This window comes from Coregonus clupeaformis, chromosome 26 (assembly GCF_020615455.1).
Source record: "Coregonus clupeaformis isolate EN_2021a chromosome 26, ASM2061545v1, whole genome shotgun sequence".
Taxonomy (NCBI): domain Eukaryota; kingdom Metazoa; phylum Chordata; class Actinopteri; order Salmoniformes; family Salmonidae; genus Coregonus; species Coregonus clupeaformis.
Window position 1 is genome coordinate 16970203 of NC_059217.1, and position 15121 is coordinate 16985323.

The window sequence follows — 15121 nt, forward strand, 5'->3', positions numbered from 1 at the left end:
TTTTGAGCAAATAGTCAGAGGGGTAGCCTATGTTGTCTAATTCTCTGTATGATAATAGTAATTGATTTTATTTTGTAAAGTGGTTTCTTCCATCATACAACACAGAACAATGCAATTTACAGTCACCTATTTGGCCCATGGTGTTACAGATCAAGTAAAAAATCAGGAATTAATGTAAATCCCTTCATAATGTAAAAAACGTTTTTTAAAGTCTCGTGAAATGTAGGCCTTCATTGAACACTACATATAGGCTACTGTAGGCTATATCATAGAAATCAAAAGCTATTTCTATGTGTAAATGTTATGGGATTTGCTCCATTGGTTTTGTTGGTAGGCCTACATAAATAGCCAAAATAGCCTATTGGCTACTGTCTAAAACTGTAAGGGTACAGCCTCAGTGTTTCCTGTAAATGTACGCCGGAAGTTGCACAAAATTCTCACAACATTCAAGTTTCCTCTCACAAGACATAACATTTGCTCAGTGGCCCAAAAATTTGAGGGAACATTGCTGGTGAGTATGCAGGCCACAGAAGAACTGTGACATTTTCAGCATCCAGGAATTGTGTACAGATCCTTGCGACATGGGGCCGTGCATTATCATGCTGAAACACGAGGTGTTGGCGGTGGATGAATGGCACGACAATGGGCCTCAGGATCTCGTCACGGTATCTCTGTGCATTCAAATTGCAATTGATAAAATGCAGTTGTGTTCGTAGCTTTATGCCTGCCGTTTATATTTTAGTCATTTAGCAGACTCTCTTATCCAGAGCGACTTACAGTAGTGAGTGCATACATTTTCATACTTTTTTCATACTAGTCCTCCGTGGGAATCGATCCCACAACCCTGGCGCCATGCTACATGGGACTACAGCTGCTTGATATGCCACACCTGTCAGATGGATGGATTATTTTGGCAAATGAGAGATATTCACAAACAGGGATGTAAACAGATTTGTGCACAACATTTGAGAGAAATAAGCTTTTTGTGCTTATAGAGAATTTCTGGAATCTTTTATTTCAGCTCATGAAACTTTGCACCAACACACATTACATGTTGCATTTATATTTTTGTTCAGTATAATATATGAATCCTATAAATTGAAATGGCTAATTTGGGTGCAATCAATTAGCTTAATTTCTCAGAGTTCAAATTGTCTTTCAACAAAATAATGTTGCAGGAGTGGCTATCTCATCTGATTCTAACTAAATAAAGGATTTCAGAACAATCTGAGATGGTGGGTGTCAAAATCCTCTTTCTTGTGCTTTTTGAGGTGGAACCACCCCTCAGCCAAGCCATGTTTCCACGGTGACGGATGTTTCCGAGGTCTTCGATGCAAAAACAAATAGGCCTGACTCATCGTACTGGCTGTACATCACATCCTCCATGTGTCTGTCTCTGGTGATCTCGGTTGGAATTTGGTCTCAACAGACAAAATCAATATCTCACTTCAGTAACTGTCCTAGCATCTCTCAACCACTAAACTGTCCCTGGACCAGTTGCTAAGGGCAAAGCCTAACAAACATCCATCAACGACTGAGTGATTGATTGATTGATGGTGAATGGTCGTGCAACTGGTGTGTGTATGTGTGCGCGTGCGTGTGCACTCTGCTCAGTCCATCTGCACAGCGGCAGAGCACAGTCTTCCAAAATGAGAAGAGCAGGTGTGTGTGTGTGTGTGTGTGCCTGTCTGTGTTAGTGTTGTCACGATACCAACATTTTGACTTTGATACCGATATACTGACTGATCTTGGCTTGGTTGGCTTTGCTGTGGCGTGACATCACTGTTGAACGGCTACAGTCATTGCATCACATGTTCCATAGCTGAGTGGACTGGGACGGACAGGCTACTTGACTTGTTCGGATTGGAGACGAGTGTTTTTAATAGGCCAGCCTTTTGTTTTCTTCTCCTCCAACCCCTCGCTTCCCCCTCTCCATCCTCCCTCTCTCTCCCTCCCTCCCTCCTCTCCGTCTCTCTCTCTGTAGGAGTTTGCTGCGCCCCCTCCCCTGTTGTTCAGGAAGATGAGTAACCCTGACTTGTCCCCCGCCGCCAACAATACCAAACTACACCGACAGCTCAGCCAGAATGATGGCCGCACACGCCGTAGCAGTATGGCTAGGACCGGTAAGAGAAACACACACACAATCATGAGTCCATGCGAAAGCACTCAAGAAGCTCCACTTTTCTGTCATTCTGCTGTCAGATCTAGTTGAGCTGTTGTCCCCCCCACCAGGTAAGCAGCGTCTGCCCCTGTCCAGCAGTATGCACAGTGGGGTGAGTAAGCTAGCCTGGCATCCTCCTGTAGAACCCCCCAACAATCTGGTCCGCATGAGGAACCAGTCCCTGGGCCAGTCTGCACCATCACTCACTGCAGGACTGGTGAGTACACTACAAATACAGACAGATAGACATGACAATGACTGAATTCCTCATCCTTATTCATTCATATAAACACCATCCCGTTGTTCCTCATTTATGTACTGTCCCAATGAATCCAATATTCCCCAATTAGCAATAGCCAACTTTTAGGCTATATTACTCTTTTATTGCCCATCCATTTTATTGCTCCATCTATCTACCCAGCCAGTACACAGTGCTGTGCACTATTTCCCTTTACATAGAGAGCTGCAGCAGGCAGGCAGAGAGAGACTGATAAGTCAGGTTGTCTCTATATTCACTAGTCAGGACAGCTGGCTGCTCTGCCCTGCCCTGCCCTCACTGACATCCATACAGCCACTCAGTACGCACACGATCTGTCTGCCCACCCATAAAGCACACTGAGCGCTATACACACTGTCTGTCTGACAATACGGTCTGCAAACTGAGACCTATGGCAGGAGAACTGGAGAGTGATTGAGTGTGTGTGTGTAAAAAAGGAAAGGGTATACCTAGTCAGTTGCACAACTGAATCCATTCAACCGAAATATGTCTTCCACATTTAACCCAACCCCCCTGAGTCAGAGAGTTGAGGGGGGCTGCCTTAATCGACATCATCGGCGCCCGGGATGCAATTGTTCTTGGGGATTAATTGCCTTGCTCAAGGGCAGAACGGCATATTTTTCCACCTTGCCGGCTCGGGGATTCAAACCAGCGACCTTTTGGTTACAGGCCCAACGGTCTTAACCGCTAGGCTTCCTGCTGCCCTACCTCTGTGTTTGCGTGTGGCGTTCGTTTATTTGTACGAGTGTTTGTGAGGAAATGTATCACGACGCACAGCTCATCTGACCTGCATAATATGATAGGCATGTTGATAGCCGTGTAGTGGTGTGTGTTGCATCCATTGACTGTATACGTTTGTAACAAGCTGTTGCTGCGCTAGGGCTACACCTACTGGCAGTGCATGGCACTGCAGGTTCATTAATGTGATCCATAAAATACAGTCTTCAGCTGTTCAACCCACCAATAGATGGCAGTATTATCAAATATTTGAGTTTTCAGCTTTGGGCAACACTTGTAAGAGACAGTGGCACAAAGCTGTATATATTATAGCTGGTTGAGAGACACTCACATTCATAGCATTCATTCTACACGCCCACAGCTTGGCCTTTAAAAAGTTGGTTCACTAAAACATTACAGGGTCAATGAGAGGCCAGGGAAAGTTCAAGGTTTTGTCAATTAAAATGTTATGTAACTAACGACCGACGCAAATACCAATGAATGGTTTGATTGTAAACAGTGTCAGTATGAATCAATTGTGTTGTCGTGTTTCATTGAGAAGGTGTCTTATCAGATTAGTAAAAACGGTTCATTGTGGTTTGTGTGAATGACATTTAGAAAGGCCCGCAAACAAAACGTTTTAGACTTTTTGAAAGTATCCACAGCTATTACGTAATGCAGCCAACAGGAAATTGTGGAAGCGTTTTGAAACGGAAAATATGACCTGCGGAGCTGTTTTAGATGAGCAAATAGTCATAGGTTATTATATTTTTCATAGGCCAGTTTATTAAAGTTTTCCTCAACTTACGTTTTAGTCATTTAGCAGACGCTCTTATCCAGAGTGACTTACAGGAGCAATTAGGGTTAAGTGCCTGGCTCAAGGGGTCACCGCCACTTTTCACCTAGTTGGATCAGGGGATTCGAACCAACAACCTTTCGGTTACTGGCCCAATGCTCTGCCACCCCAACCGCCCCTCTGGTTTCTTCCTTTAGCATAAATACAGTAGCTAGCTACAGTAAGGCTCTCTGAGACTACAGTGGGGGAAAAAAAGTATTTAGTCAGCCACCAATTGTGCAAGTTCTCCCACTTAAAAAGATGAGAGAGGCCTGTAATTTTCATCATAGGTACACGTCAACTATGACAGACAAATTGAGATTTTTTTTTCCAGAAAATCACATTGTAGGATTTTTAATGAATTTATTTGCAAATTATGGTGGAAAATAAGTATTTGGTCACCTACAAACAAGCAAGATTTCTGGCTCTCACAGACCTGTAACTTCTTCTTTAAGAGGCTCCTCTGTCCTCCACTCGTTACCTGTATTAATGGCGCCTGTTTGAACTTGTTATCAGTATAAAAGGCACCTGTCCACAACCTCAAACAGTCACACTCCAAACTCCACTATGGCCAAGACCAAAGAGCTGTCAAAGGACACCAGAAACAACATTGTAGACCTGCACCAGGCTGGGAAGACTGAATTTGCAATAGGTAAGCAGCTTGGTTTGAAGAAATCAACTGTGGGAGCAATTATTAGGAAATGGAAGACATACAAGACCACTGATAATCTCCCTCGATCTGGGGCTCCACGCAAGATCTCACCCCGTGGGGTCAAAATGATCACAAGAACGGTGAGCAAAAATCCCAGAACCACACAGGGGGACCTAGTGAATGACCTGCAGAGAGCTGGAACCAAAGTAATAAAGCCTACCATCAGTAACACACTACGCCGCCAGGGACTCAAATCCTGCAGTGCCAGACGTGTCCCCCTGTTTAAGCCAGTACATGTCCAGGCCCGTCTGAAGTTTGCTAGAGTGCATTTGGATGATCCAGAAGAGGATTGGGAGAATGTCAGATGAAACCAAAATAGAACTTTTTGGTAAAAACTCAACTCGTCGTGTTTGGAGGACAAAGAATGCTGAGTTGCATCCAAAGAACACCATACCTACTGTGAAGCATGGGGGTGGAAACATCATGCTTTGGGGCTGTTTTTCTGCAAAGGGACCAGGACGACTGATCCGTGTAAAGGAAAGAATGAATGGGGCCATGTATCGTGAGATTTTGAGTGAAAACCTCCTTCCATCAGCAAGGGCATTGAAGATGAAACGTGGCTGGGTCTTTCAGCATGACAATGATCCCAAACACACCGCCCGGGCAACGAAGGAGTGGCTTCGTAATAAGCATTTCAAGGTCCTGGAGTGGCCTAGCCAGTCTCCAGATCTCAACCCCATAGAAAATCTTTGGAGGGAGTTGAAAGTCCGTGTTGCCCAGCGACAGCCCCAAAACATCACTGCTCTAGAGGAGATCTGCATGGAGGAATGGGCCAAAATACCAGCAACAGTGTGTGAAAACCTTGTGAAGACTTACAGAAAACATTTGACCTGTGTCATTGCCAACAAAGGGTATATAACAAAGTATTGAGAAACTTTTGTTATTGACCAAATACTTATTTTCCACCATAATTTGCAAATAAATTCATTAAAAATCCTAGAATATGATTTTCTGGATTTTTTCCCCTCATTTTGTCTGTCATAGTTGACGTGTACCTATGAAGAAAATTACAGGCCTCTCTCATCTTTTTAAGTGGGAGAACTTGCACAATTGGTGGCTGACTAAATACTTTTTTCCCCCACTGTATGTCCTCCAGTATTAGATATCTGTATGGCCAAACATACAGCTTCCAGTAAACAACCATTTGTATTTATCCTTTTCCTAACAGCTGTGTTGCATGCCTCAGGGTCTGTCTGTCTGTCTTGTGCTGAGAGGTTTGAATCTGTTATTGATTTTAATTATATTAGTTGTTCAGTTACAGTACATAGGCCTATTGGTGAAACTATTCTCCTGTACTGTAGCTAAGGGCTATGAGATCAATGTCACCTAAGGCCTGAATGGCCCATTAATATCAGTAACTGTCAGCCTCGAGCCATAGTCACCATTGGGCAATATGGTTTGTTGATGTCTTCACAAATGTATAAATTGGGCTCCCTGCCGTATTGGCTGGTGTAACAGCCATGTTGTGCCTTGTATGACACATAATGTTAGCACAGTTCTTCATGGGATGTGAAAATCATGTCTTGTGTCACTGTCTTCCCTAGTGGGTCTCTCTTGTTTGGTCAGGCACTCATTTAATTGAATACCCTCTCATACAGTACAGAGCTCTGATGATGGGAATGGAGGCACTGCAGTCTGGTCCCTGGTCTGGTCTACACTCTGCAGGGAAACAACCCTGCATAGCCAGATGGTGTTTACATCCGGGCTAATGGTATGTGTGTGTGGTGCCTAGAGTGTGCACTTGGTGTGTGTTTTCATGAAAAAGACACAATACGTTACCTATAATTCCTGGAAATCACCTGGTAACCTATCAGAGTGCCAGGTGGCCAGAGAGTGGCCTAGTCTAGTGGCCTTAAGTGTACCCTGAGAGAGGAGCACCTGGACAGGATGAGGATATGTCTCATTGGTTTGAATGTTTTTCATTCTCTGGCACCCATCAGAACATCAAAGCTACAGCACTTGTCACCATGTACAGCCTGGTCTCATAGACTAGACGTAACAAAGTAAATGAAAATCCGAGACACTCAAATTAGGGCGTATAATGTGAACGTCTAGCAACCCAAAGGTTGCGAGTTCGAATCTCTTCACGGACAACTTTAGCATTTTAGCTAATTAGCACGTTTTCAACTACTTACTACTTTTTTTTTGCTACTTTGTAACTACTTAGCATGTTAGGTAACCCTTCCCCTAACCCTAACCTTAACCCTTCCCCTAACCCTAACCCTTTAACCTAACTCAAACTTAACCCTAACCCCTACCCTAGCCTAGCTAATGTTAGCCAGCTAGCTAACGTTAGCCACCTAGCTACTGAGCTAGAATCCGTAACATATCATACGTTTTACAAATTCGTAACATATTGTACATTTTAGCAAATTATTGCATACCATACGAAACGTAACATATCATACTAAATGGAGTGTCTCGGAGTAATGTAAAGAATAATACGAAATGCTCTGAGACCAGGTTGCCATGTAATACTTAGGTTGTAGTAAAGTAGAAGTTGAGAGCATCCCTTAGACTACTAGGTGAATGACCCTGACATCCAAAACCTTTCCACTCATTGAATTATTAGCATTGAAAGTGCCAGACGCTTCTCATGACTGGCGAGGCTATTTGTTTCAGTCTGACATGTCTGAAAAACACATCCATAGTATGTGCTCATTGTGTTGACTCAACGTCCAGCAGCTTTCAAGTCCAGCTCAGTTCTATTTCCTGAGTTTAAGATGATGTAGGTATAATATCAGCTGAATAATGCTAGATTGATGAGAGAGAGAGCTTGTAAGCCAAGGCATTGACATAATGACAGTTGCATACTATTTGCATTTGTGTAAAATTAAAGGCTTAGCTGGAATGGGAATAAACGCAAATAAATAAATAAATAAATAAATAAATAAAGGGAATAGTCAGTGCTATTGTTACACCGTGGCTCTTTTATATCTCCCCAGCGTCATCATTAAAACACACTCAGCCTGCCACAGGAGACGAGCAGGGCCTTTTGAAATTGGAGATCATAATTCAAACATAAAAAATAAAGTATTTCTGCCTTCTTGTCATCTTTTTACTCACTTGGAAATTACTATTTTCACTTGCAGATCTGAATAACCAGTGTCTGCTTTGGTTTGCCAAGACCGGAAAAGGTCAAGTGCCTTAAAATGAGAGGGCTGTTTTTCTTTCTCCTGCTTGTTGTGTATTGATGCTTTTATCTGAGGCGTGGTGGATGGGATCACTTCAAAGATCTGGGTTGAATATTAGAGAGGGTATTAACCTCAGCCTGCCACGGCTGGAACACACTGGAGGAGGACTGACAGCTGGGATTAAAACACATACATTACACACACACAAATTGAGCAAGGGCAGATCGCTGTATTGTATTTGTAAGATGACACCCGTAGAGAAGTTGAGCTTAAAAAAAAAATGAAACACAAGTTTAAATGCTAGTCTATTCAAGCAAGATCAACTTGAGACTTACGTAAAGGACAACTTATTTAACTTGGACTCAATGACCTCATTGAGGAGTTCATCAAGACTTCTACCAAAAGGAGCTGACTGTACTGATGATGCTGTGTGTGAAATATACATGAGACCATGATGAATAATTACTGTGAATAGGAGCCTAAACAGAACTGTCTCCCAGTCCCAGGATAAAGTGAGACAACTGATCATGGCAGACAACGTCGCAACACATCAGACCTGTCTGTGGCTCATCTGTGTGTCTTCTCTCGTCTGTCTGGGTCTGTGTCCCTGCTTTGGACTGTGTGTCTGTGTCTTATGTGTCTGTTACTGCTGCTATGCCTCTCTGTGAGTTGCAGTGACTATGCGTCCTTGTCTGACTGTGCGCCAGTGTCCTAATGTCTTTTTTGGGACTATGGCCAGAGGGCCCTGTTTGTGTTTGTCAGTCTGTCAGATGAAAACAGGCTGTTCCTTCTCCAACCTCAGCACTAAACAGCCTGGCTGGCCAAGGTCAGCTGAAGGGCAGTGATGACTCACGCTACTCTCCCAAGGTTACAGTGCCCACTCACAAAGAAAAGAGATGTGAATAGTGAGATGGAGGGAAAAACAACTTGTCATCTCTTTCCCTCTCTGTCTCTCTCTCCTTGTCTCTCTTGGGTTGTCATGTTCATAATTCATAGCCAAAGGAGGACAGCGTGTACCTGCAGTCACCTGGTGGGAGAGCTACTTTTAGCGCTGATACTTGACCAAAGTGATGTTCAGCATACTATATATTGGGATCCCTGTGTCTTAGTTCGGCCTGCCTTGAATGCTAAGCTAGCCAGCGTTGTTGGTCGGGTGAAATTAAGTGGGTCGGTGAGCAGGCTGGCTGGGCATGTCTTGGCATGTGAAGTGTGTCCTTCAGTTCAGCAGTGTCCTAGCCCAAGGTATCTACTGCAGCATATCCTCTACTGTAGGAGATCAAGCTGTCTACTGCAGGCGGTGCACAGAGAGATGATAGGCTTTACAGCAGAGAGAGGCCTTCCCTGCATGACAACACAGCATAATTGATCTCCCCACAGGGAATCTTTCAAGTCACAGTAGGACAGAGATCTAATTAAGCAATAAGGCACAAGGGGGTGTGGTATATTGGCCACATACCACAAACCCTGACGTGCCTTATTGCTATTATAAGCTGGTTACAAACGTAATTAGAACAGTAAAAATAAATGTTCTGTCATACCTGTGGTATACAGTCTCATAGGCCACGACTTTCAGGCAATCAGCATTCAGGGTTCGAACCACCCAGTTTTGATTGTGGAATGAAAGCATGAAAATCATGTTCCAGAACCACAAATTAATATCCTGGATGTTTCACTTCACTCATTTGTGTAGAAGTTATTTCAAATTGTGTTGTATTACTTAAGTAGCAGTAATACTTATTGCTATTTGGTCTTCTCCTTTGCTACACAAACATGGGAAGCACAATCGTCCTAGTCAAAGCTCTTCTCTGCCCTGGCACCCCAATGGTGGAACAAGCTTCCCCCTAACTTCAGGACAGCTGAGTCCCTGCCCGTCTTCCGAAAACGTCTGAAAACCTACCTCTTCACAGAGTATCCCCCCCTAAAAACGACTAAAATGTAAATGGCAGAATAAAGGGGTTCCTGGAAGCCTGTAAACTAATGGTCACTTTCTGAATCAAAATGCAAGCCAAGATTTACCGCTCAGATTTTTGTCAAACATGACTTAAAAAACCTAAGGCTATGCAACATTAAACAATTAAAAACAGTACTGTAGCAATGAGATTTGTGCAGTAAGCTATAGGCCCAATACATTATCACTGCATACTGGCTATGCTTGCATTGCCCTGCCAATGTTCTTCTCAGACCATTTTGAAGTTATATTTATAAAATGTAGGTATATGATCACACTGGAAATATAGGATTTTCTGTATTACTTTTGAGGCACAGCTAAGTGAGCATAAATCTACTGTTGAAGTCAGAACTTTACATACACCTTAGCCAAATACATTTAAACTTAAATTCCTGACATTTAATCCTAGTAAAAATTCCCTGTTTTAGGTCAGTTAGGATCACCACTTTATTTTAAGAATGTGAAATGTCCGAATAATAGTGGAGAGAATGATTTATTTCAGCTTTTGTTTCTTTCATCAAATTCCCAGTGGGTCAGAAGTTTACATACACTCAATTAGTATTTGGTAGCATTGCCTTTAAATTGTTTAACTTGGGTCAACCGTTTCGGGTAGCCTTCCACAAGCTTCCCAGAATAAGTTGGATGAATTTTGGCCCATTCCTCCTGACAGAGCTGGTGTAACTGAGTCAGGTTTGTAGGCCTCCTTGCTCGCACACGTTTTTTCAGTTCTGCCCACAAATGTTCTATAGAATTGAGGTCAGGGCTTTGTGATGGCCACTCCAATACCTTGACTTTGTTGTCCTTAAGCCATTTGCCACAACTTTGGAAGTATGCTTGGGGTCATTGTCCATTTGGAAGACCCATTTATGACCAAGCTTTAACTTCCTGACTGATGTCTTGAGATGTTGCTTCAATATATCCATATCATTTTCCTTCCTCATGATGTCATCTATTTTGTGAAGTGCACCAGTCCCTCCTGCAGCAAAGCAGCCCCACAGCATGATGCTGCCACCCCCGTGCTTCACGGTTGGGATGGTGTTCTTCGGCTTGCAAGCCATCCCCTTTTCCCTCCAAACATAACGATGGTCATTATGGCCAAACAGTTCTATTTTTGTTTCATCAGACCGGAGGACATTTCTCCAAAAAGTACGATCTTTGTCCCCATGTGCAGTTGCAAACCGTAGTCTGACTTTTTTAGGAGCAGTGGCTTCTTCCTTGCTGAGTGGCCTTTCAGGTTATGTCGATATAGGACTCGTTTTACTGTGGATATAGATAATTTTGTACCCGTTTCCTCCAGCATTTTCACAAGGTCCTTTGCTGTTGCTCTGGGATTGATTTGCACTTTTCACACCAAAGTACATTCATCTCTAGGAGACAGAACGCGTCTCCTTCCTGAGCTGTATGATGGCTGCGTGGTCCCATGGTGTTTATACTTGCGTACTATTGTTTGTACAGATGAAGGTGGTACCTTCAGGCATTTGGAAATTGCTCCCAAGGATGTACCAGACTTGTGGAGGTCTACAAAAAATTTTTTCTGAGGTCTTGGTTGATTTCTTTTGATTTTCCCATGATGTCAAGCAAAGAGGCACGGAGTTTGAAGGTAGGCCTTGAAATACATCCACAGGTACACCTCCAATTGACTCAAATGATGTCAACTAGCCTATCAGAAGCTTCTAAAGCACTGACATAATTTTCTGGAATTTTCCAAGCTGTTTAAAGGCACAGTCAATTTAGTGTATGTAAACTTCTGACCCACTGGAATTGTGATACAGTGAATTATAAGTGAAATAATCTGTCTGTAAACAATTGTTGGAAAAAATACTTGTGTCACGCACAAAGTAGATGTCCTAACCGACTTGCCAAAACTATAGTTTGTTAACAAGAAATTTGTGGAGTGGTTGAAAAACGAGTTTTAATGACTCCAACTTAAGTGTATGTAAACTTCCGACTTCAACTGTGTATACACAGTACCAGTCAAAAGTTTGGACACACCTACTCATTCAAGGGTTCTTCTTTATTTTTACTATTTTCTACATTGTACAAAAACAGTGAAGACATCAAAACTATGAAATAACACATATGGAATCATGTAGTAACCAAAAAGTGTTAAACAAATCAAAATATATTGTATATTTGAGATTCTTCAAATAGCCACCCTTTGCCTTGATGACTGCTTTGCATACTCTTGGCATTCTCTCAACCAGCTTCACCTGGAATGCTTTTCCAACAGTCTTGAAGGAGTTCCCAGATGTGCTGAGCTCTTGTTGGCTGCTTTTCCTTCACTCTGCCGTCTGACTCATCCAAAATCATCTCAATTGGGTTGAGGTCGGGGGATTGTGGAGGCCAGGTCATCTGTTGCAGCACTCCATCACTATCCTTCTTGGTAAATAACCCTTACACAGCCTGGAGGTGTGTTGAGTTATTGTCCTGTTGAAAAATAAATGATAGTCCCACTAAGCCCAAACCAGATGGGATGCCGTATAGCCGCAGAATGCTGTGGTAGCCATGCTGGTTAAGTGTGCCTTGAATTCTAAGCACCCCCACACCATAACACTTCCTCCATGCTTTACGGTGGTAACTACATATGCAGATATCATCCGTTTACCCACACCACGTCTCACAAAGACACAGCAGTTGGAACCAAAAACCTCCAATCTGGACTCCAGACCAAAGGGCAAATTTCCACCGGTCTAATGTCCATTGCTCGTGTTTCTTCGCCCAAGCAGGTTTCTTCTTTATTTTATTTTTTATTTTTTAGAGGGTAGAACAGCTTTAATATTGCAGATAGATTGTAACTTCCATCAATGTAATTGTCTGCATCACTTCCAATCCCCCATATGTTTTTTTCTTCTTGCAGATATATATACACATACATATACATACACATAAATACATATACATACACATATACATATCCTTTTTTAACAATATATTTCCCTTTATTACTTTCCAACCCCACCACCCCTTCCCGAATTGGAGTAAACTAGTGAACAACAATGCTTAGGCCTCTACCTCCAGCTTATACATACTATATACGTTTTATAGACACAGTCACTTTTACAATAATTATATTTTGTTTGTTTTTACTCCTGAACTTCTTCTACCCTCAACCTCTCTGATCATTTTCATGATGTCCATCCGGTTTGCTTCTATATGCCATATCTTTTTAACTGTGCTCTTTCACAAAAGCTTGCAACCTATAACCTATATACTTATTATGGACACAGTATGCTTTACATTAGTTATCTTGTTGTTATTAGTTGTTGTTAGTTGTTATTAGTCCCATCCTTCAACTCCATTCAACACTACCCATCTATCTCTTAACACCATCCATATTGGATTTCTATTTGCCATATATTTTTCAACTGTACTGTGATGTTTTACAAAAGTTCTGAATCTTTCTGTTTTCATTGTTTCTACAGATTGTAAATTGAAAATAAACATTTTTGCTAAAAGTATTATTATATTATTGATCGATTGACTATAACTTTTCAGATCACCCAGTAGTGCTATCTGCAGGGTTAGCTCCAGGTAAATATTGCAATCCTTTAGACATTCCTGGACCTGTGTCCAAAAACAAGCTACAAATGTACAGTACCAAAACAAATGATCTAATGATTCTGTCTCTTCGCAGCAAAATCTGCAGAGCTGGGAAGATTGTATTTCCCATATAAATAACATTATATTGGTAGCAAGAATTTTATATAATAATTTACATTGAAAAATTATAAGTTTTGAATCCGGCGTCGTTTTGCGTATCAGTTCATAAACACTATGCCATGGGATCGGTGCGTCAAAAATCTCTTCCCAACTATTTTGCAATCTATATGGGACGGCTGTCAATCCTTTGGTCCTTAAATAAAACTGGTATACTTTTTTATTCATCACAATTTTCTTTAACCTTACTTTTTCCCCCTTCCACTTTCCTCTTTCATTTTTGCGGTAATGCTGCAATTATTTGGATGTAATTTTGGGTAGAGCAGACATTTCCATATGTTTTTGTTAGCTGCATGTGCGACATAACTCCACCAGTCCTACCTATGATATCATTTACGAAGATTATACAGTTTTTAAACATTTTGTCAAAAAATAAAGATTTTTTATAAATTCGTATATTTGAGTTTAACCACAATATTTGTTGCATTATTTGTTCTGTCGTTTCTGGAGGATTAAATTGAAATTGCAACCAACTGTCTATGGCTTGTTTTAGAAATCGTGATATTTGGGAGATGATTTCCTTTTCAAATAACTGAAAGTGAGAGGTTGTAATCTGAATAAAGGGAAAAAGGCCATTCTTGAACATCGGGTGAGACAATCTTACTAATTTGCTAGAGAACCAGTTCGGATTTAAGTATAACTTTTGTATGACTGAAGCTTTTAGTGATAGGTCTAATGCTTTAATATTTAATAATTTTTGTCCTCCGAATTCATATTCATTATATAAATAGGCCCATTTCATTTTGTCTGGCTTGCCGTTCCAAATAAAATGGAATCTTTTTTGCTCATATCATTTTTTTAAACAGGTCGCTAGGTGTAGGCAAGACAATAAGCAAATAGGTAAACTGGGATATGACTAAAGAGTTAATCAGGGTATTTTCCTTTCCATGGTAGCAAGATCTTATCTATTTTTGCTAACTTTCTATTAAAATGTATTGGAGTGAGATCATTTCTTTCTTTCGGGATATGTATATCGAGTATGTCCACATCACCGTCGGACCATTTTATTGGTAAACTACACGATAATGTAAAAGTTATATTTTTTTGTGATCCAATATGTAATATGGTACATTTATCATAATTTGGTTGTAATCCAGAGAGGTTAGAAAAATGATCTAGATCCTCTATGAGGCTGTGGAGGGATCCAAATTGTGGATTTAAAAGAAAACATGAATCATCAGCGTACAATGACACCTTTGTTTTTAAGCCCTGGATTTCTAATCCCTTGATATTATTGTTGGATCTGATTTTAAGAGCTAACATTTCGATGGCCATAATAAATAGATATGCCGATAGTGGACAACCTTGTTTTACTCCTCTTGACAGTTTAAAACTTTCTGAGAAGTATCCATTATTTACTATTTTACGCCTAGGGTTAATATACATAACTTTAACTCTTTTTATAAGAGGTTCTCCAAAATTGAAATATTCCAGGGATTTATATATTAACTCCAGTCATACTTTATCAAAAGCCTTTTCAAAGTCAGTTATGAATACCAGGCCTGCTTTCCCAGATTTTTCTTAGTGTTCTATTGTTTCCAGTACTTGTCTTATATTATCGTCCATGCAAAAAACCTGTCTGATTAGGATGAACAATACCTTTTTAATTCTATGCGCTAT

General features: G+C 41.2%; 1 protein-coding gene across 1 annotated transcript in view; it reads left to right on the forward strand.

Annotated features, from left to right (window-relative positions):
• The window catches only part of LOC121539855 (microtubule-associated serine/threonine-protein kinase 2-like), a 29738-nt gene extending 23048 nt beyond the window's left edge, over positions 1–6690 (forward strand). The window contains exons 2-4 of the mRNA XM_041848505.2: positions 1985–2123; positions 2233–2378; positions 6643–6690. Of these exons, the coding sequence (XP_041704439.1) occupies positions 1985–2123; positions 2233–2378; positions 6643–6690 (333 nt within the window). The remainder of the gene's footprint in view (positions 1–1984; positions 2124–2232; positions 2379–6642) is intronic.
• Positions 6691–15121: the final 8431 nt, after the last annotated feature.